Source organism: Girardinichthys multiradiatus, chromosome 11, assembly GCF_021462225.1.
Source record: "Girardinichthys multiradiatus isolate DD_20200921_A chromosome 11, DD_fGirMul_XY1, whole genome shotgun sequence".
NCBI lineage: Eukaryota > Metazoa > Chordata > Actinopteri > Cyprinodontiformes > Goodeidae > Girardinichthys > Girardinichthys multiradiatus.
Genome location: NC_061804.1, coordinates 21556867 through 21581414, shown reverse-complemented (window position 1 = coordinate 21581414; position 24548 = coordinate 21556867). Strand labels below are relative to the sequence as shown.

Here is a 24548-nt window from a genome sequence, read left to right as displayed (position 1 = left end):
TCTCTTAGCAAGTGGTTCTGTAAATCTTGGTCATGCAGTTGGTGCAATGGCTGGGTTTTTTTGTTTAAGAACTGGTGCTCATATTCAAATAAAACAAGTAGTGCTAACTAAGCATGTGCTCCATATAGCACTGCAACAGTTTTTAGGTCCGTTTGTTTAATATAGCATGTATACAAAATGTGCCCCTGGTCTCTTGAGCTATGTACTTTTAGAAATCTGGATTTTTAGGGAAAATGTGTAAATGCAAATGTTTTTTCATACTAATAATAGTTTTGTTTTTCAACCCTTATTCAGAAATCAAAAATACTAAAAGCAAATTTAAGACTTTTTAACTCTGCCTAAGACCCATGAATAATGCAACAGTTTTTTTTCCTGTTATAAGGCTGCCGTTTTAAATTGCACACAACAAAATAGGCTGTTTATTAAATGTGAAGATTTAAAAAAAAGATTTTATAATGTCACCCACATCTGTTTGGCTATATAAGATACCAAACTATGAACTGAACTAATGTTTTCCTGCTGTCTCAACATCCCACCTGCGATCATGTCGTCCACTGTGCTCATTTTGAGCAGCACCTGCTGGATGAGGCCCACCTCGGTGCTGGTCTGCAGGTTGCGCACGCTCTTACGCAGGATGGCGGTGAACATGCTCCAGATCTCAGCCTGGCACGTCACTTCGCAGTGCGACAGCAGCTCCACCATGCAGCCAATGCTCTCCGCCTCTTGGATGATGAAGTTCATCTCCAGGTCAAACTCGCCGCCCACCAGCTGGAGGAGGACAAGGGGGAAGGGAAGGAAATAGGGGAGGGGAGAATTAAAGAAAAAATGGTGAATGATTTAGAGAAGCATTTACTATTTTGTCACCAGGAGAGGTAGCATAGACTCTGATGAATGTTGATTGGTTAGGAAAACATTTGTTGGCCTGGGGGACATTAGGCACAGAAAAAAATAAACGTCTTTCATCACCCACACCTACATGAACACACACACACCATGTCCTCTACTCCTGTGTCTCCTACGTCAGGAGAGGAGCTCTCCCCTCTGTAAACCTCAATCACTAAACATACAGCCACATAAAAATGGCCTCCTCTTCGACAGCTACACATACACACACTCCCATACACACTCCACGGCATGCAAAGACACCCAGACTTACACACAGACACTGATTCATACACATTACACTCCTGGTCCTCTCAGATGGCATTAGTCAGATTATACCACACTTATCAAATCGAGCGCAAACGTTCTGTCTCTTAATGGCTGAAGCACTATAATTACTTGTGAAAGTACATACGGCTGTGCCTCACATTCACAAACACGAGCATACCCACACAGCTTGCCCTCGGCATACTACACTGTCCAGGAAATGGAAGCTATGGAAACCAGCAAGCTCTGGGAGCACCATCGAGGTTATTAAATCAGATGAAACAGAAACATGCCAAAGACTTATACAGAGCAAGAGGGAGAGAAAAGATAAACATTACGACTGTTGTAGCTGTGCAGTTTACAATAGGATGAACATTCCTCTCATGTCTGCATTATGAAAAGGTTGTTGCTGATTCGTTATTTGTCAAAGTGTGGTAGTGTGGCTACAATTGTTCCAAGTTTTCTCTACTTCTGGATGACGTCTCTCGCTGTGAGTTTCTGGAGTCCCAAAGCCTCAGAAATGGTTTTGTAACTCTTTCCAGACGTGAACAGTTAAAACTCAAAATGTGTCATTAGTTTTGGAATGTATTTAGACCGAGCACGATGAGTTGCCTTTTGAGATCTTTGTGCCAGTTTTGTGTAATCAGGCAGGTTCAATTTTAAGGGATTTTCTTATTTTACCAGCAGCAATTCATGTCTGGGGTTGGCTGTGACATTTTACTTATCAATAAAGGTCGTTAATTCATGATTCAACAAGGAGAGGTGATTCGATTTCACCAGGGTCAGGTTAATTTGGAAAGCTTTTTTTTTTTCAAATAAATTAAATATTTCTTTGCACAATATATTTTTTTCTTACTTGTGTTGCCTTCACTAAATGTTCAAATGTGTTTGATGATCAGTAGTCAAACATAGCAATTTACGATTTACTAACTGGAAACATTCCCAAGGTGGTCAACAGAAGAGTGTTTTCACTTTAGCCCATTACATTAACACTGCTAGACTACGAGTGGTTACTAATTAATAGCTGCTTTAGTGTAGCAGCTGTAAATTGCTAATATTTAATTCAGCCTCCTAGCCTACAACAATACTGAATGTTACTAACTAAACCCATTTAAATAATTAGCTGGATATTGTCACATGGTAAAAAAAATATGTATCATAACCAATCTCACCCATCATTTTTGCTGTTATTTATTTTAAAAGCAATTTTCACTGGGAGTTTTAAACTACTGCTTTTCTAGCTTCCTGTAACAGCTAGCTGTGCTGCAGTAATAAGGCTAGTTTGCAACTGAATAGAAACAATAGGTAGATTATTCATTTCTGCCATGTCATTTTGTATTTTATGTTCACCTCTAAAAAAGTGCTACAACATTGTTAGTTGCTATACCTTATAGCACCTCCCAGAGTAATAGCTTTAACATGTTCTAGCCTTGCTGTGTTCTTATCTAAATTACATAGAGTCATTACACACAGAATGATATTTGTTAAATTTATTAGTTCTCCAAAACTCTGACAACCCAGGGTTCAGACCAGGAAGCAGGATCGTAGTTTAACACTCCTCTCTGCAGCTTCTGTACTGCTACCCTCCCATTACCCTATTAAGACAGTGTCTCGCCCACGGCCAAAACTGAATAGATTAAAAAATTATCTAAAAAGGGGAAATCATGAAAATCTCATAAAAATAAACACAACTCAGACTAAAAAGAAAAATAAACTTGGCTTACTGAACATAATATCTCTCTCTTCAAAGACTTTGCTAGTAAATGACCTGATTTGTGACAATCAGATTGATTTATTTTGCCTCACAGAAACCTGGCTGCAGCAAGAGGATTATGTTACTATAAATGAGTCATCTCCTATTAATTATTAAAAATTTCATTCCTCAAAATACTGGGCGAGGAGGAGGAGTAGCAACCATATTTCAGTCCGATTTATTGATTAGTCCCAGACCAATCAATAGCTACAACTCTTTTGAATATTTAAACCTTAGTTTTCCTCATCCAAATTGCAAAACACTAAAACCACTTCTGTTTGTTGTTTCGTACTGTCCACAAGGCCCTTACTCTCTATTTTTGGATTTGTTTTCAGACCTTTTATCTGATTTAGTGTTAAATACAAATAAAGTTATTATAGTGGGGGATTTTAACATTCATGTTGACACTGAAAATGATAGCCTAAATATAGCCTTTAACGCTATCCTAGACTCAATTAGCTTTGCTCAAAACATTAACAAACCTACCCACCTTTGTCTTCATTCTCTGGACCTTGTGCTGACATGTGGCATTGAGTGTAAAGACATAATATTTTCTCATAACCCTGTCCTGTCTGACCATTTTTTAATAACCTTTGAGTTTAATTTAACCGAGTACTGCACACCTGAAAGAAAATTTCATTATAGCAATTCATTATCAGACAATGCTGTAACAACCTTTAAAGAATCGGTTCCACTTTTAATTTCCTCATTATCACAGAAAAACACAGTGGAGGGCAATAATTTTGTTTCTACCACTTCACAAATTGATTCTCTTGTTCATAGTGTTACTTCATCATTGCGTGGTGCATTAGACAATGCAGCCCCCTTCAAAAAGAAGGTAATTATTCATAGAAGGCTGGCTCCCTGGTTTAATTCAGAGCTGTGTACTTTAAAGCACAATGTTAGAAAATTGGAGAGAAAATGGCGCTCTACACACCCAGAGGATTCCTACTTAATCTCGAAAAATAGCCTACTGTTGTATAAAAAGACACTTCACCAAGCCAGAATAGCGTATTTTTCATCATTAATAGAGGAGAACAAGAATAATCCTAGGTTTCGCTTTAGTACAGTTGCTAAACTTACACAGAGTCATAGCTCTGTTGAGTCATCCATTTCCTTAGCTCTCAGCAGTCATGACTTTATGGGATTCTTTTTAAACAAAATTGATTCTATTAAAAATAAAATCATTGACATACTCCCGAAGAAGATTACGTCATCCTCAGCAAGCGAGACAACATTGGAAGTAACTGTAGAACCTGATCTGTGTTTGGACTGTTTTGATCATGTGGAACTTCCTGAGATATCAGAAATATTAGCTTCATCTAAACCTTTAACTTGTATGTTAGACCCAATCCCAACCAAATTATTTAAGGAAGTGTTCCCTCTGATTACCAGCCCCATTTTAGATATGATTAATCTATCCTTAGTAAATGGATATGTACCACAAGCTTTTAAGGTAGCTGTAATTAAACCTTTACTTAAGAAACGTTCGCTTGATCGAGATGACTTGAAAAATTACAGACCTATATCCAATCTTCCGTTCATATCTAAAATGTTTGAGAAAATAGTTGCTAATAAAATGTGTGAGCATTTACACAGCAATGACCTGTTTGAAGAGTTTCAGTCAGGTTTCAGAGCTCATCATAGCACTGAAACAGATCTGCTGAAAGTCACTAATGATATTCTTATGGTCTCAGATAATGGACTTGTGCATTTGATACAGTCGATCACAATATTCTCTTAGAAAGGCTGGAATATGCTGTAGGGATCAGGGGAACAGCGATAGGCTGGTTTAAATCTTATTTGTCTGACAGATTCCAGTCAGGAAAAATGATAAATCATCTTTAAACTCCAGGGTTAATTGTGGAGTACCACAGGGTTGGTACTTGGGCCAATTCTCTTTACTATATATATGCTTCCAATAGGTCAAATTATCAGGCAGCATAGGATAAATTTTCATTGTTATTCTGATGATACTCAGCTTTACTTATCCATAAATCCTGATGAACCCAACCAGTTAGATAGACTACAAGCAGGTCTTGAAGATGTAAAAACTTGGATGACTTTAAAGTTTTTGCTTCTAAATTCAGACAAAACAGAAGTTGTCGTCTTTGGACCGGAGTCTTTAAAAATTAAACTGCTTGGTCAATCACTTAATCTGGATGGCATTAAATTGACCTCCGGTGATAAAGTAAAAAACCTTGGTGTTACTTTTGACCAGGACATGTCATTTAAATCCCATATTAAACAGGTTTCTAGGATTTCATTCTTTCATGTCCAGAACATTGCCAAAATTAGAAATATCCTACCCAGGAGTGACGCTGAAAAACAGGTCCATGCATTTGTTACTTCAAGGCTGGACTATTGTAATTCTTTACTATCAGGATGTCCACAAAATGCAGTTAAAAGCCTTCAGCTGATTCAGAATGCTGCAGCAAGAGTTCTGATGAAAATTAAAAAGATAGATCATATTTCTCCTATTTTAGCTTCCCTTCATTGGCTCCCTGTTAAGTCCAGAATAGAATTTAAAATTCTCCTCCTCACATATAAAGCCCTTAATGATCTAGCTCCATCATACATCAGAGATCTGATTGTTCCATATGTTCCTAACAGAGCACTTTGTTCTCAGACTGCAAGTTTACAGGTGGTTCCTAGAGTCTCTAGAAGTAGAATGGGAGGCAGATCCTTTAGTTATCAGGCTCCTCTCCTGTGGAACCAGCTCCCAGTTTTAGTCCGTGAGGCAGACACCCTGTCTACTTTTAAGGCTAGGCTTAAAACTTTCCGTTTTGATAAAGCTGATAAGAGTGGCTTAAGTTATCCTGAGCTATCTCTGTAGTTATGCTGCTATAGGCTTAGGCTGCTGGAGGACATAATGACCACTTTCACTCTTTTCGCTACATTCTCACACTACTCTCCAATTTTGCATTATTTGCTGTTATTTCAGCTTTTAACTTCATGTTTTCTCTCTTTTCTCTTCCTAGAAGCTACACCTGGCCTGACTCTGTGTCTACCTGTGACACCTTTCTGGAGGAGGGCATCGTCCAATGTTCTGCTGCCAACAACTTAATGCTCACCCTCTACCGATGATCCACTTGGCCCTGTCTTTCAGTATTTAACCCTTTCTCTCTCCTGGACATAGCAATTGGCTGAGCCTTTACTGTAACTAATTATATGTGCTCTCTTTCAGACTCTAACCTTGAAAACTGGCTCAGAGTTTATCTATTCCTTCTTTCTAGATGAAATGACTAAAGGAGCTACATCCATTAACATTTACTTGTCCTTCCCATAGAAAGGACTCTTGGATCAGTGCTTCTGTGTTCTTTTTGTGTCTCTGCTCTGTTCTCTCTAACCCCCAGTTGGTCGTGGCAGATGGCCGCTCACACTGAGCCTGGTTCTGCTGGAGGTTTCTTCCTGTTAAAAGGGAGTTTTTCCTCTCCGCTGTCGCTACATGCATGCTCAGTATGAGGGATTGCTGCAAAGTCAACGCCAGTGACTGTCCACTGTCGCTACATGCTCATCTGGGAGGAGTGAATGCTGCAAGTCTCTGACTTGATGCAATCTGCTGGGTTTCCTTAGATAGAAAAACTTTTTATCCAGTTTGAATAAATAACTTACTTTGACTGCACTGTTCAATGGTTAGGATTAATTGGAATGTATGTACCTGACTTTGTGAAGTGCCTTGAGACGACATGTGTTGTGAATTGGCGCTATATAAATAAACTGAATTGAATTAGATCCTTTTGCATGAATTACAGCATCAATGCAGCGTGGCATGAACACAATCCGCCCATGCCCCTGCTGAGGTGTTAGGGTAGCCCATGCTGCTTCATTAGCGGCCTTCGGCTCGTCTGCATTGGGTGTTTCTCATCTTCGTTGACAATACTCCACAGATTCTCTGTGGGGTTCAGGCCAGGTGAGTTTGTTGGCCAATTAAGCACTTAGCATGACAGCATGGTCATTAAATGTGGTATTGGTAATTGGAATGGAAAATGAAAGCATCAGCATCTCCACAAAGCTTGCCAGCACATTGAAGCATGAAGTGCTCTAAAATGTCCTGGTAGATGGCTGTTCTAACTTTGGACTCAATAAAACACAGTGGACCAACAGAAGCAGAAGACATGGTTCCCTAAAACATCACTGACTGTGGAAATTATACACTGGACTTGGATTTTGTGCCTCTCCACACTTCCTCCAGACTTGGGGACCTTAATTTCCAAATGTAGCGCTACATTTGATTTTGATTTTATTTTATTTTTTTTATTCAATCAGGAATACAACAAATATTTCATGTTATATATGTGTAAAAACAGAACAATGGTAGAAAAAAAGATTTCTTACATAGTTACCCCCTTTTTTCAAAGCACAAAATTTACAAAAAGATAAATTTGGTAATGTATACAACAGTTTATCATCCATCCACAGACCAACAAGAAGGAAAATAAAAAAATAAATATCTAATTACATTTATTATCTATGAATCTTGATATATAATCAGCATAATTAATTTAATTACTTTTTATACATCTGAAAATTTATTTAGATTTTTTTTCATTTCTTTGGTAAAATTAACATTACATTTATGCATTCATTCATCTTCTATGCTACTTATTCCATAGTGGGTCAGGGGGGAGCTGGTGCCTATCTCCTGCAGTCAATGGGCGAGAGACAAGGTACACCCTGGACAGGTCGCCAATCCATCGCAGGCCTACACAGACACACACAGGACAAACAACCATGCACACATTCATTCACACCTAAGGGCAATTTAGAAAGACCAGTTAACCTAACGGTCAGGAAGCCGGAGTACCCGGTGAGAACCCACGCATGCACGGGGAAAACATGCAAACTCCAAAAGAGACTTTGAACCCGTGTGCAACAGTCCAGTAAGAAGCTTCTGAGGTTATGTCTGGTCTAGGGGTGGCTTAACACAAGAAATGTGACAGTTATAGCCTATGTTCTGGATGCAGCTGTGTGTGGTAGCTGTTAAAGCCCTGACTCTAGCCACAGTCTGCATCATCTGAATTTCTGAACGGGCTTTGGTTCACAATTCCCTCAAAGTTGCAGTTATCCCTCTTGCTTGTTCACGTTTTCTATCACACTTATTCCTTCCACTCAACTTTCCACTGATATGTTTGAAAACCACTCTGAACAGTCAGCTTCTTTAGCAATGCTTTCATAGCAATGACATAACATTTCTGTTTTTCAAATCCTATTTTTTCCTCATGTTATATTCTGATTTGTGCGAAACAAAAGTTTGGGTTTTTATTAGCTCTTAACCATAACAGAATTAAGTGCTTGAAATATATAACAGTGCATTATGAATCTATATAATATATGAGTTTTATTTTTTTGGATTGATTTACTAAAACTAAAGTTAAGTTATGGATTACATAATTTATTGAGAGTCACCTGCATTGTATGTTCTCAAAACCAGGTCACCAGGAGATCTGCATTTATAAAATCATAGAAGTGATTGATATTTTCATAGATGTAACAAGTACCATTAGATTATCACAGTACTGTAAATTTTTCATATACTTTCAAGTAAAATGGCTGTAGCCTCTAGTTTATTGAAAACAATATTCAACAATATTGAAAGAATGCCAAGCCATTCATGTAGACATGCATCTGAGCTCACTTCAAACAAAAACAATGCTGCAATATGCAATATTGATGTAAGAAGGAACATTAGCTGCAGCAATCATTAAAACTACAAGCTTTAATTACAAGCCTCCCCATCAATAGTTCCTAATCTCAGGTCCAAAGAGGCCTTTAACATCAACTGTTGGCGCTTCAAGATATGCGTTTCACTACCCTCACCTTGTCCCATCAGGTTTTACACTTCAAGCTTTGTCACTACAACTCTTAGATAACCTCTACATTTTCCACCTGCGTCTGTTCCCTCCCCTCTTTACAGTTAAAACAACGACCTCTCCTTTTCTCTCTCTTTCTGTCCCAGCACGCCATCTCTCCACTTGGTGAAGTGAATTGATCCGCCGCACTCTGTGAATACATTAGCACAGATTACACAGGATGAAGTCTGGAATAAAAGCAGGAAGAATTCAATTCAGCCCGCGCCGAATTTTTCTCTCCCCCTTACTCCTCTGAGGTTCCCAATTACAGCGCTCACCGGGGACCACTGCGTTCTAGCGCATCCAATACAACTTGTCCGTCTGAAGACATTTGATGTAAACAGCCATAGGGGGTGCAGAGGGCATTTGTAGAAACACGCTAGTAGATACGTAGCAAACTGGAACATAGAAAGACACAGACATCCCTGGGGAATGTCTACTCATGTATAGCACGAGCGTTATGTCTATGTACTAACTCTTCCTTTTCCAGAGCATCACAGCGAGATGAGAGGGGTGATGCAAACAACTGCAATGAAATATCTAGTGACAAACAATAAAGCAAAAAAAAAATATGGAGCATTAAGGCCATAAAGCAGGGTGAGATAAAAAAGGAGAAGGTGTCCTCTTTCTTCTTATTATTATTATCTCTGTTGCTGCAAAAGCAACATCTGGAAAGGATATTTAAAACCTAAAGACGTTGCAAAGACCCACCGAAATCCAGAGGAGTGGTGTGGAAAACGTTCAAGTACAATTTATGTTCCCCGTTTTCTGTGACTTAAATAAAAAACCACTGTTACGTGAGCTCATTTGCTCAAATGGGGCTTTTAATTGATGTATAAATACACATGCTGCCTTAAATAGCAAGACAGTGCACACTAGAGTGCACTCAAGCACCAATCACTATAATGCACACAGACAAAAGCAAACTAATTAGTTTTATGAGCAAAATGATTATTTTGCATAAACACTATTAACCTTTAATCTCTTTGTTCACCCTGCCCTGAAAGTCCAATATTCTGGATTCCCATCTATTCAAGTAATCACACCAGTGAGCAAACACAAGGGGCATTTATGATGCTGGAAGTTAAAGGGCACACAAACATGAACACCATCCTCTCCAAATAAAAGGGGCCTGGCAGTGCCACCACGTTCTCAGTAAAGCAGTGACCTCACTGTTTTCTTGGCAACTTGTAAAAGTTGTTTGTTTTAGCAGCATTATGACAATTACTGCTCCCAAAGCATTGCATGTTCCATACACACACACAGAAACACACACACACACGTAGGAACACTAGCTGCTGAGTCATGGCCTGTTTAAAACCAGTTGCTAAGGAAGCAGCAGCCTGTTTTGCACCATTGCAGGAGGTTACAGAGCATCTCACAGGTATATGCACTAGACGGGAGAGGAGTTTGAAACTTATTATAATGCCCTGAAAAGTAACAATACCCCTTGAACTTTTCCCATTTTTAATGTTACAACCACAATCTTCTTTGTATTATTTTGGGATTTTGAGTGACAGATTGGCATAAAAAATGCAGAATTATGAGGGATGACAATAAATGTCTTTTTTTTTTTTTGGTTTATAAATAAAAAACCTGACAAATGTGGTGTGCATTTGCATTCAGTCCCCATTTATAGAATTGCCTTTGTGGAATGTCTCCCTCCAGTTTTACACATTTTTGCCAATGTTTCTCTTGAAAGTAGCTCAAACTCAGTCAGATTGGCCACATATTCTCTATTTGATTGGTCTAGACTTTGACTGGGCCATTCTAACATACTTTAATCTAAGCAATTTCATTGTAGCTCTGTCTGTATGATCGTGTTATCGTCCTGGACATTAAACCTCCACCCACGACTTAAGTGTTTTGCAGATACCAACAGGTTTTCTTTCAGTATTGTATCTAGCTCCATCCTTCTTCTCATCAACTTGTCCCCACAGCATGATGCTGCTGCCACCATGGTTTACAGGGTGGCGAGGGTGTAATCAATATGATATACAGATAGTCTTCTTTATTTTGCTATTAACCAAAAAAGTTAATTTTTGGTCTCATCTGACCCGACCACCTTCTTCCACATGTCTGCTGTGTCCACTACATGGCTTATTGTAAACTTTACAGAGGACCTTTAATGGCTTTCGTTCCACATTAGCCTTCTTTATGCTACTTTCCATAAAATAAAGATTTGTAACTTGCATGACTATTAGTTGTCTGGTCAACTGATTCCCCCATTTGAGCTGTTAATCTCTGCAGCTCCTCCAGATTTACCATGGGCCTCTTGGCTGTTTTTGATTAATGCTTTCATTGCTCCACCAGCCAGTTTAGGTGGACAGCCATGGTTACTTGGTACAGTTGGGCCATACTCTGGTTGATATATACTGAGATTAAATTACACACAAGTGGAATCTATTTATTATTTATTGGACCTCTGAACTTGCACCAGATTTTATTTAGGGCTGTTAAAGTAAAGGGTGCTGAATACAAATGCAAACTACTCTATAAAGGTTTTTGTTTGTAAAGATTATATAAAACCATGTGTTATTTCCCTTGCCAGCACAATTGCACACTACGTTGTCTTGGTCTATGAGATAAAATACCAATAGGTTACACCAGAGTTTATGGTTGTAACATGAGAAGATTTAACGGGAAAGAATACGTCACAGCAAATTCACTTAAACTCATAATACATTCATTTTCAAATATTCACTTGTCAAATTGTCTATTTTTTCTAGGACAATACAGAAGTCTGTCATCATGGTCTTACTGTACATTTTCAAACCATGATTTGACTGCACAACGGCAAATGTGCCTCCTTTTTCCCTTCGTCCTTATCGGCTTTGCTATATGGGTTATCTAGAGCCAAAAAGATGCTGGTAGTCAGCTTAAAACCACACAAGCCCAGTCAAATGGCTAGAAATCTGTGCCAGGGGTGTCTTCACACTACAAAAACCTCCAAGGAGAGTTCACAAAAATTAACTCCAATAAATGGCTGGAGAAACAAACGTTCGCTGTGTCTGTTTTACTTTTTCTTGTGCTTTAACGTGGTCCGGAGTCACTTCAAGGGCAACTGACCCTTTTAAGGGAAAACAGATTAGAGCTTATAATACACAAGAGTATGAAATACACAATTGATGGAGGTCAGGGGGCTACAAAAAGACCTGGACTGTTATGTTTGTTTCTTAATAAGACATCTACTTGCCTGCCCTTAAAAAGACCTTTTCTGTAGTATTTTATCCCTTAAGCATTTATTTGCACTTCTGCTTAAGGTCAGCTTGTCCCATTAAATGTTCACTCTACTGTAACCTTGTTCACTTTTGGGCTTGTTTTTGAACTGTAATTTGCTCCCAAGGTCCTCCTTCATCTGCTGGATTTTCAACGCCCTCCACATTTACAGGCTTCCCAGTTAAAAAGATGTTTAAACCCCTAAAATGAATTCATCTTTTATTGCAGCTTTGTATTTCTACCCTCAAAAATGCAGATCAATTAAAACTTAATTTGAGTACATTTGTGAGGAAAATTATCCCCTTTCAAGGAATAACTGCCACACTTATTGGCCTGCCTCAAAAATCCTATAAAAAAGGTAACTGAGGCCTTTTTGTAATGTATAATTTTTGTACTTAAATTAATCAAATGGTATGTTGACTTTTAATTATTAATCCAAGAGTTCCTGTTTCCCTGGCATATAAATATGACTGAACACAGAGGCCAATTTCTCCTCACTAGTATTCAAAATGGGAAAAACAAGAGAACATGTTATATAATTAGGACAGAAGTGTGTTGATCTTCATGAATGGGTATATGGCTACAAGAAAATGACTAAATGACTAAATAAGTCATATTTACAGTTAGTGTAATACATTCTGTATGGAAGTAAAAACAAATTCGAACTGTGACGAATGAGGCTGGATAAGGATCCAAGTTTGTCCTGACAACACACACAAGGGGATGAGTAAATATATGGCTAAGAAAAAAAAGTTTTGCACTGTTTTCATTTTATTTGCAAAACTGCAACCCATTACAAATAGCGTAAACACTACAGACCGAACGGACCAACAATGTCCAGCTACAAAAAACACCAATTTGGCATTTGAAAAATGTACTTGGTGTTATTCATAATAATCTATATTACTACAAATAAAACCTATCATAAATCCAGATAAAAATAAAAACTGTCTGATTTATTTGTAGGGGTCCTTTCATCTTCATTTAATATATGTGGTAAAACAGGGTATGGGGGTGGTCAATAAAAGGGGCTATTAATATGATTAGCAAAGACTTTGTTCCAGTTATGTGTCCCACAAAACTAATCTGTTGAAAAGATAATTATGCTCATTCATAATAACCTGATATAATACATAGTTTTTAAAAAATCGATGGGCGAGATTCACCCAGAACAAATTCACATTTTAAAAATCAACTTCATTTAACTTTAAGATTAGGTAACTTTGTAAAATAAAATTACTGGTTGTATATTTAGCTATGCTGTTTGTTAAGGCAAACATGGATTTTACTTCAAATTATGGTTTAAAATACCAAACTTTGGCTTTTAAAGTAGACCAGAGAATTTATAAACTTTTAATTAATAATCCATTACTTCTTTTGCTACTTAGCTACTTTTCAAAATAAGAAAAACAGTAGAACATCTTTTAGATTGATGTTTGTGTTGATCTTCATATGTCAGGAAAAGACTAGTGGAGAACAGCTGAAGTTGACAGATTTTTTTTAATTGTTCATGTCAGATTATGCTACTAAAATAAAAAGATTTTTAATGCATTTATTTTAACAGGGTTGCCAATAAACTGTGTATTAGAAGCAGGTTTTAAATAATCATAATATTATTTACCTCTTAAAAAAACATCTGCTTCAGGCCCACTGCAGCCTATTATTTAGTGCTGTGATGACACATCTAACAAGCGATTACGGCGGCTGATTACTTTGACTGAGCGTCGAACATTTGATGACTATGGAGGCAAAACCTGGCAAAACAGGCACCTGTTGCTCATTACGGCTCATCAGGGATGACAGGTGAAAGAGGTGAGAGGACAGTCAATAGCCATCCCCTCTGCCCCTGCACATTCAATTGAGCCTTCAGATCTGGCATCATCAATATGCAACTTCAAAGCTCCAGGGAGAGCGCTGGAGAGCTGCGGGCATCTCTGCATGTTTGTTTAGTGTGTGTGTCTGCATGAGTGTGCACGGGTGGCTCACGACTCATTTGTGTCCCCTGAGTGAATCGCGGCCATTCAGCCCCTTTGTGTGCAGAGAGAGCGGAGACAAGAGGCCCATCTAGACATGAGATCACAGATTATATACTTAACGCCTCGCCAAGAGGGCTCCACAAAGCATAAGAGAGCAAAACTGAAACAGAGTGAGGGGGGAAAACAGAACAAGAGGTGGAGATAAAAGAGCGTTAAACAAACAAAAGACTTGAGGAAAAAAGAGCAGCGTGTACGTGGGAGAAAACGGTTACTAGAAAGCTTGTCTATGTAACATGGAACATGAAGGACTAACGGGGGGGTTGGACACGCTTTTGTGCTTTCCTTATCAAGATGGCAAGCCAATTTTATTGCCTGCAGCTTTTCCAATGTGCAGCAGAGGGTTTTAATGCGCCACTGATGACCGTAGCAAATCTCCGCAAAGATATGGATTATGCTTGAGCTAAACTGGCCACTAAACACTCAATAATCCACATTCTGCTTTCGGCATGACCTCATTTGCAACAAACTCTATCAATAAGTGGTTCATTTGATCATAAGCTCAAAAATCATATTCATAGAAGAAACTTTGTCAAGTGTTGTTTTTTTTTATCTTTACATTAAAAATTCATAAAACAATTATTTATTATTTAATTGAGTACATTTAGCCAGATTGTTAAACCAAAATTCTATGACATTTTAAACTTACGGGATGCTACATGCAGCTTTTCCTTCTAAAATATGAGAGCATATATTTTATTTTAATAGTTTTGTATTTTCCATATTAGACATTGCACTGCTCTCCCTCAGAACTCTATTTTTGAACTCAATTTAAATGCCTCTTACACAAATGTTTTTTCCTACAACCTTGGACGTTAATTGTCAAATTTGCTAAGAAAATATTTCTGATTTGCACATGTTTCTATAAAACAGCATATGCATGCTGTTTTATAGAAAAACTCTTAGATTTTCTAATCAGCAACACATGTGTAAGTATCAGCGGTTCTCGTTCAATTCGCTGAAGCATATATTTCAACTTAGGAACAAGATTCCTTATTTTTATATTTACTGCTCTCCCTTAAACTCTGTGCATCCTATGTAAGTGGTAGCAGGTCTTATTGTTGAATTGGCTCAACTGGTTTGCTGGAGTGAAAATAACAAAAGTGCACCAAAAACAAGGCAGTAATGTTACATGCTCTGATTCTATTTGCTGGCATTGTTGCAAGACTTTTGTTTTGCAAGAGAGCATAGCTAATCGATGAGTGTGAAGGGACCTCCTCCAGGGAGAGGAGATTTGAGTGTCAGGAGCAGGTTGCAAACAAGGAGAAAATATTTTTGCAAGAAGTATGACATCTGAGAGCAGAAACCTAGTTTTGAGAGAGAGTAGAGCATATTTCTAAGCTAGCAACGTTTGAACTGTGGTAGCAAGGTTTAAAGGGAGATCGGTACAACGTGTCACTGTCACCACTCAGAGTTACTACCTTCATTTAAAAGAGAACAAAAACAATGCCTGAGCAAGTTTGTGCCCATCCAAACAGTAGTTTACAAACAGAACAAGAGAATATTTCTGCAAGAGGTTTTAAATCTAAGACCAGAAACATAGTTTTGATGAAAAGCAGTATATCTGAGATTGAAAAAAAGGAATCCTACGCTTAAACAAATAATGCATGTGTTTGTGTTTGGTACGTACATTCTGCCTAATAAAAAGATGATCAAGCAAAAAAGCAAAATGAGAATTTTCTTTAATTGGTTTGGTAACTGTAACCTATTAATAGTCATTGTTAAGACCAAGTTTTACTGGAAACCACATTATCTTGATCTCTAACCCAAAATATTACACGCATAATGCCTAAAATAACTGTCAGATGATCGGAAAAATAAACAAATTAATATCTGAAATAAAGATGACTGATTGGTATGAAAAAAGGCAGCATGTGTGGGTTTGTATGGAAGCAAATCGTTACCATATTTCAAATGAAAAAGCATTTTCAGAAATGCTTTTTCATTTTAAGAATGTGGCTGCATTGTTTGACTCATAAATGAAATTAGTTATCAATAATCCTATTTGCATTTTAATTTTCTTCTTCAAGACTGCTCATTCTTTCACTTAATTAAAATGAAAAAGAAAGACATTTGAGATTTATTTTTCAAAATGTACCCCAGCAAATAGATATCAAAATTCAATTTGAAATGTAAAATTTGAAAATGAAAAAGCATTTCCAGAAATGCTTTTTCATTTTAAGAATGCAGCTGCATTATTTGACCCATAAATAAAATTAGTAATCAATCATCCTATTTGCATTTGCATTTTCTTTTGCACGCCTGCACATTTTATGCCATAATCAAAAAGAAAACAAAGCAGACATTGTGGCAGTTCCGGTGGCAGGCACCGGAACTGCCACAATGTCAAAAGGGTTGCACGGGATTCCGCTAGGATGCCAGAAGGTGCCAGACCGGCCGTAAAAGCTTGCCAATGCGGTTGCCGCTGTTTTTGTGGAAGCTGATGCTGATTATCGGCACATGGGTTGTCATTGTTGTTATAGCCTGTTACCTTTACATAAGGATTTCATTATTAATTATTATTTAATAAACAGCTTTAGACCCATAACATAAGGTGATTGTATTTACTTGACATGGAAAATAAATAGCACTATGTGTGTGTGTGACGTGTTGAAAGGATGACGACGATTTATTGCACAAACAGCCAGTTTATTATAGAGCATGAGCGGCTATTCTGAATTGTCACTCACAGAAAATTATAAATAAATGCTTAAAAACACACTGGATGTCCCAGGCCATAAGGCTGCCACCGGAACTGCCAGTTCTGCCTGCCACTGCCACAAATTGAGCTCAGCCCTGCTGCAATTCAATCAATTTCTCGGCACGTTTGCAATGTAATGCAATGCAGACGTGCACAGCGCCCCCTACCGAACAAGATGGGTAGCTCGGTCTGCAGGGAGCTGAGGAAGAGCGGCTGCTGACGTCACTCTTCTGCGCCCGCAGCTCGGAATGCTTTTTCGTTTTCGACTTCTGGGCAGTACTTTGCGGGCAGACCACGAAAACAAAAAAGCAATGTCTGCTTTGTTTTCTTTTTGATTATGGCATAAAATGTGCAGTCGTGAAGAAGAAAATGCAAATGCAAATAGGATGATTGATTACTAATCTTATTTATGAGTCAAACAATGCAGCCACATTCTTAAAATGAAAAAGCATTTCTGGAAATGCTTTTTCATTTTCAAATTTTACATTTCAAATTGAATTTTGGTATCTATTTGCTGGGGTACATTTTGAAAAATAAATTTCAAATGTCTTTTTCTTTTTCATTTTAATTAAGTGAAAGAATGAGCAGTCTTGAAGAAGAAAATTAAAATGCAAATAGGATTATTGATAACTAATTTCATTTATGAGTCAAACAATGCAGCCACATTCTTAAAATGAAAAAGCATTTCTGAAAATGCTTTTTCATTTGAAATATGGTAACGATTTGCTTCCATAGGTTTGCCCCTTTAACTGTAATTAATAATGACATGTTGACTGACGACAGCCTCCAGACATGAAGAAAGCAGGAGGGATAGCCCTCTGGACTGTTTTTCCCATGGGCCTTTGTACCAACATCGGCACAGATGGCAGGCGAGACAAGCCACAACCCCCACTCATAAGATTCCAAGCCTCCTCATCACCAAGTCAGCACACACATGAGGGCACAAGTCAGCAAAATCAGCATTATCAACAATGAATCCTTGCAATCATCCAAGAGCAGCAATGCATTAGAAGTATTGGTTTTACTTCAGTAAGGAAGAGACGAAGATATAACAGTAAAAAAATGGTGCAGAATCACAGCAGATTACTTTATGGAATGATGCAAAAATAAACCCTCATTCCACAGTGATTAAAAGCAAATGATGAAATAAATCCACATGGATACAAAACAATTAAAACAAGCACAGGCCAGACTGCTCTCTGGCCTAAGCAGCTATTTAAGAATCCAACAGTAACATCAAATAACATGGTCGCATGTCCTGAGTCTCTGAGACCCACCATAAAACACTGATGATAAAGATCCCATGTGACAGTCAGGTCTCCTCAGATAAATAAACGTCATCTGATTTGACAAAATGTAACAATAAAAGTGTCTGAAGGAACTGCGGAATGAGTTTACAGCTCTGCATCTTACAGAAGACACAGTTCGACTTGTTAAACAATTAAGTTTAGATTAAAAATGACTAAATCAATATTTATTGGCATTTATTCAAATAAAATGTTAAATTGAATGCCTTATAAATGCCCAGAAAAGACGGGTTTATAACAGACACTAATGATCCCTATTCTGGATAAGAGTAGCCAGTCTGTATATGTGAGTATGTGATTGGTTTAACAGATTTTTTTTCTGTATTTTAGTTTATCCTTTAAACACATATTTGGTCATTTGTAATGGCCGTGGTGAAGGACGCAAGGCAAAATGTGTTGATCTGTTAATGAAGTTGTTTTCCAGTACTACTTATCAATTACATAGACTACTTATTGAAGGTTGAACTACTTTTATTAATCGTGATCTAAAAAATACATTTGCTGTTAACTGTTGAGCTAGAGAAACAGAGATCAGAACATCTGTTGCTTTTAATAATGCCCAATAACTCACTGGTCTCTGAAGTAATATTCTCACTGAATTGTAATGCTTCTTTCTCTTGCATTTTCTTATCTGATCATAGGGTATCACGTTTCATTCTGCTAAATCAACACACAATAAATCATAAAAATTATGGCTGAGGGTTAAATTGTATCAAAGCGTTTGCTGTTCATGTGTGATTAATGTAGCGATACACATCGAATGTGCCAAAAAGCAGAGATGTCCAACCCTTGCATCTATCCTTGAAGTCTGAACTGCCAATTACTTTTTTTTTTCCTTTTAAGGACAATAAAATAATAATAAAAAAAATCAGTGGAAGGTTCTTTGACAGTGGTAGTAGCTTTGAATCCAACCGAAAATGAAGGTATTATAAGATTATCCCCATTTATGCATTAAAGGATGTGTCCCTAAGCTTTTTCTGTTTTTCTTTTTTTTATTAAACCAAAAAAGAACGCACAGCTGATTGCAAATTACAGCTGATTAATGGAAATTTTTGTAGTTTGTGAAAACTATAAACTGCAGTTTTAATGTAAACATTTTGAGAAATTAGAAAATATTTTTTCTTGTATAAAGATTATTGTGGTTTTTCTTGCAATGACTATGAGTTTTGAATATTTAAAAGGCAAAAGTAAACAGTACTTCAAGCTATAAATAACCATTGTATACAGTGAGAGTTTCAGAAACACATATTGTTCTAAAGATACATATTTTTAGAAACTCAAATAGGTTACTTAATGGCACAAGTTACTTTTAAACACAGGGGAAATATACCAAGTAGCAAAAGCAACTATTCCAGTTACTGTGAAAATTATGGTTCATATCTTATTGTAAAGAACTCAATGTAAAATATAAAGTTTAGCTAAGATCACATGTGGTGTTCCTCAAGGCTCTATTCTCAGCCTACTGTTATTCAATATCTTAACGCTTCCTCAAGCTCTACCTCTCTTAGCATGTGTATTTCAAACAAAACTTTGTCTTGTGTGTCACCACTTTACCACAGACCATTACAGCCACTGAGGGAATGCTGCTCTATTATCAATCAGTTACATGAATGAGTCAGAATTTCCTCCAACTAAATGCATAAAAGACAGGAGTCATTGTTTTAGATCTAACAAGTGCTAGAGTAGATATCAGAACTCAACTAGACTACGGACACATAAGTGAAGTTATGGACTTGGTTTCAAAAATATAGAATAAAGGGTTTTTACTGCCAAAACATGGCAATGGAAAACTATTGCACGATTTAGTTTTTGTAAGTCAGATTACTTTAATTATCTTTACTGAGCTTTGTTGAAAAAAAAAAAACAATCAATCTGCAACTTAGTGCTTAAAACACTGCAATGGTCACCTTTTTGTAAAAGGACTGAAATAGTCTTGAGCCTAAATACATATCGGAGTTGTTCGTCAGGTACGACCCTAAGGCCATCACAGACCAATGTTTCCAGGATCAGAACTAAACAAGCGGAGCCAGCATTTACTTTCTATCCTCCTCAGTTCTGGAACAAACTCCATGAAATCTGAGATGTGCAGAAACTGATGTCTCCTTTGAAGGAATAAAAACGTTACTCTTTACAGCTTCCCAATAAAAGCAAAAGATTACCTAATCAGGTAATTGTAATCACTTCTTAGCAAGCTGTTTGCTTTAAAGTAGCATTTGATTTTTCTGTGATTCTTAAAATTTACTGTTATTTCTTTCTAATGTATGTAATTCTACTCATCTACTCATTGTTGTGCAACTGGGGTATCCCAAACATTTACATGGATGTTTCCAACTCACTATATATGATATAGACTATATTGCATATTTGTAATTAGATCTGATTGCATTTAAACATTTTGAAAACTGGAACAGACTTAAATGAAGTTGCAGTTGGTTTCCAACTGTTTCCCAAAATTATAAACCTTCTAGCCACAGCCTTGACCTCAACCTCAGGTTTTGGGGGAAAATGAACAAAAAGAATAATACATTCAGAAGATAACTAGAACATTTTGTAGATAGTATTTATGATCAAAAAAATATCATGGATCAAAAGAAGCTGACATATCTTCATCCAGCTCCTCTTTGTGAAAAGACTGACACTAATAGGCCTGTACAGCATCTTCTTTCATCTTCCCCCAAAAAACACAACACAAGTGGATGCACAACTCTTTTATGCACCAAACTGAAAAGACAAAAAGAACACACACAGAGAAATTTAAACAGCTGGCAGAAAGCAGAGCAAGCTGTACATTGTGGACATCTACTGGATTTCCCTAATAGAAGAATGTAGACCATTACAGACGTATTTCTGTTTTCATTAAGAAATGCTTTATGAATCATAGCAAATGAAATAACAAAAATGTCCTCGTATTTGGCATGTAGTTAATGTCATGTATGCTTAAACATTGTGGCCCAAAGGCAAAAAAGGCTTCACACAATATTTGTGAAGTCAGAGCCCAACAACCGGGCCCTGGGCACATTTTTCTGTACAAATAAGAACAAATGTACGTCAGTACATACATCAAAGAAAAGCAAAGCCATTGAGCCCTCCCATGTATTGCCTTGTCAGTTTCTGTTAACACTGCCAGAAACCAAAGAGTGAGAGCTGGTTAAAAAAAAAGAGGTCCAAGAGGAGGCGAGATTTAGTGCCTGCTGCATCCTCTTTATGAAAGTCTCCAGCTCACTGCAGACCAGTTCAGTGTGCCTTTTACAGCCTCCAACATCTGACTCAAATCTTGTCAAGTGCACACATAAAACATATTGGACACACTCACGGACAAGTGCACAACAATATTCAGTTACACTTACACACACATATACATCCTTTACAAAAATCAACCAGAAAATACACACGTACATCCTCAGCATTCAAAGGCCAAAAGCCTTTAAAGCAATTCATTGCAAAAAAAAAAAACGAGAGTGTTGCAGAACTTAGTCATTCGCTCACACACTCTCACCGAGTTCGTCACTGACACATTCATGCACGCTCACACCAGCAGCAAGAATTCACATGAATGACAGCATGACTGAAGGTGAAGGAAAAAAGAGCAAAGTAGGAGATCTGCAAGAATATTATAGAAATACAGAACCTTGTGATATTGTTCATCCTCTTTTACCTTTTATATTGCAAAGTGCACAGTCAAGAACACACGGTTTTCATCATTTTCACAAAAATGCAAAGTGTTATGTGCATTTGTATTTAGCCCCCCTAAGAGAAAACTTTGTAGAGCGACTTTTCATCAGCCTGCTTCACAAAACACATTAAGGTGGGATTAAGAGACCTTTTTGCCCTTTCTGTGTGTTTTGTGAAAGGACAGATGCAGGCAGGTGGGTGGGTTGAACTCCACTCGCCTGTTTTATATGCATAGCTCTGTATGGACCCAGCTGAGCTCGAAACCAAAGGATGTGTGAGAGAGAACAGCTCATCTTTGCAGGTGTATGAAGGAACTGGCTATTGTAGTTAAGATTTACATGTTTTGGGTCATGTCTTTACCAGCTTTGTTCAACTAGTGAGTGACATGCATGCCCATTTGTTTTTGCAGTATCGTCAGGTGGAAAGTGTCTGTAAACACCAGTTTTTAACTCATGTCAATAGCATTTAGTTGTGGCTTTTACTGTGGCTTTGACTGGCCCCTTGAGATAAACCAGAGGTGTCCACAGGGCAGGCTGGTTGCCATTTGCAGCCCTTGGAAGATTTTCTGTGGCCCTTGATCCCAATTCCAAAATGGCACAAATGTGGCCTGTCAGCGCAGGCATTTGATGAAAAATGACCCATTTTTAAATTTTCACTGACAAATTAAAATATTATTATTATTATAAAATATAATGATCCGTTATTCTAATTTGACAGCAAGTAGGAACACAAACACCAAGTGACTTACTCAGTAGCAGGCTTTGGCGCACCAATTCATTGGATTTTTCTAAATAAAGCAAGTGGTTTCAGAAAGTGACCCATATCCCATTCCTGTTGCATTTTTCCTTTTTACATTTTGAATGTAGAATCATTTCCAGATTCATTCTCTACAAAGGTCTGACTTTGTTTTATTGCTGAGCAGGTAAAAAAAAAAAAAAAAACAAACAATGAAATTATTTTTGGATTTTCGTAAAAACAAAAAACTCCATGGCCCATGAGTACTTTCATCTTGGTTATTTTGGCCCATGTGATAAAAGGTTTGGACATCACTGAGCTAAACTATTACTTTGCAGCTATAGCTGTTTGTTTATGATTGTTGTCCGACTGAAAGGTAACCCACTGCCCTGGTTTCAAGTATATAGTAGCCTCTAAAAAGCTTTTTTCTGGGTCTGCATACAGCATATTGCTGCCATCACCATGTTCTGCCAAGGCAGTGGTGTGTTTAGGGTTTTCCACATACATATGGTTTTGCATGTAGACTATAAAGTTCAAATTTGGTCTTGTCTGACAATAGCAAATTCATTTGTTTATCTCTCATGTTTCTAATCGATAAGCATAACTTCTAATGGTTTTCTTTTAATAATGTCTTGTTTTCTTGCTGCTCTTCTGTAAAAGGCCAGATTTGTTGTTCTGTCAACTGCTTCTCCAACCTGAGCTGTGGATCTCTACTGCTCCTTCAGAGTAATCATGAGCCTCTTGGCTGCTTCTCTGATTAATGTTCCTCTTGCCCAGACTGTCAGTCATGTAGGTAGATTTGCAGTTGCACCATACCGTTTCCATTTTCAGATGGTGGAAAAAAAGTCCTCTGTAAGATGTTCAAAGCTTAGGAGTTTTTATAACCTCAGCCTGCTTTAAAGTTTTCCCTGATGTTATCTCTGTCCAGTCCCTTCATGAGTACTTGTGGCACTGAGAATTAATAGCACATGAGTGGACTCTATTTGTTAATTAAATGACTGCTGAAGGCAACCTGTTGCCTTGAATATTATTCATTTTTAATAGAAAAGGGGTCATAATACAGATGTATGCCACACTTTACAGATTTTATTCTGAAAAAAATATGGATAACTGTAAATCCCTTTCCACCTCCCACACTACTTTGTGTTGCATTGTCACATAAAAATCCAATATAATACATGAAAATGTTTAAGGAATATAGATACTTTTACAAGTTACTGTAATGAGGAACGGTGTCATTAGCATATAAAAGGCTGAGTAAAAATAGCTTATTTTCAGGAGTGGAAGAAAAAGGAGCTTTAAAAAGAACAGAGGAACAACAAAGAAAGGCAGATCTGGAGGAGAATGGGAATCGGCAAGAAAGTGACAACGGACTTTATAAATAAGTTGAGGGACAAAAAGCACAGTAACAGTAATGTGTGAATCTGTGCTTTGACAAATGGTAAAAAGAGAAAGAACACAAATACAGAAGAACCCATTTCAGTACAATGGACAGCTCCTGTCTTCTCTGCAGACAGAAGCTCCTGAAGAAACATTGGGGGGTTGTAGATCTCCTTTAGACCATCAATATTTTCCAGTAGTAAAAGTGCATGACAACTAAATATGACATATGTAAAGAAAACTATTAAAGAGGAGGCATGTCTGTAGATGCAACAGTAATATCAGGTCTGATATTTCTCGAAAAAAAAAACAATCCAGGTCACAAAACCATGCATGTGCATACACACTGCAGGAATTGAGGGCTGCAGCCAAGTGATCACAAAGCTGACTTCATCGCAAATGCGGTTAAAAATGTCTGCCACCTGATTGGCTAAAGAGGCTTAGTAACGGATCGAGCAATAAGCCTCGTCACATGCTATTGGATCACAAACAAAATGTTTTTAATTATTAAAAACATTTTGTTAAACCCTTTTGTCTAACAGAGGGATCACATGATGCCCTCAAGCATTGTAACTGTGTGACAAGTTCTTCATCAGCAAACTGCAATGCACAATATGATACAGTAAACAAAATAGTTGCCCATTCAAATGAAATTCTAGTTGAGGGCATTTTTCCTCTCTGTTTTTTGGAAAAAAATCTTGTTGCTTTGCTTTAAATGTAGCACAGACATCAACTGAGGAGTTTTCA

At 37.5% G+C, this 24548-nt stretch overlaps 1 protein-coding gene across 1 annotated transcript in view; it reads right to left on the bottom strand.

The window, feature by feature from the left end:
- nbeaa (neurobeachin a) overlaps nt 1-24548 on the bottom strand; it is a 147512-nt gene that overhangs the window by 99170 nt on the left and 23794 nt on the right. Inside the window, exon 2 of the mRNA XM_047378858.1 lies at nt 537-768. Coding sequence (XP_047234814.1) covers nt 537-768 — 232 coding nt within the window. The remainder of the gene's footprint in view (nt 1-536; nt 769-24548) is intronic.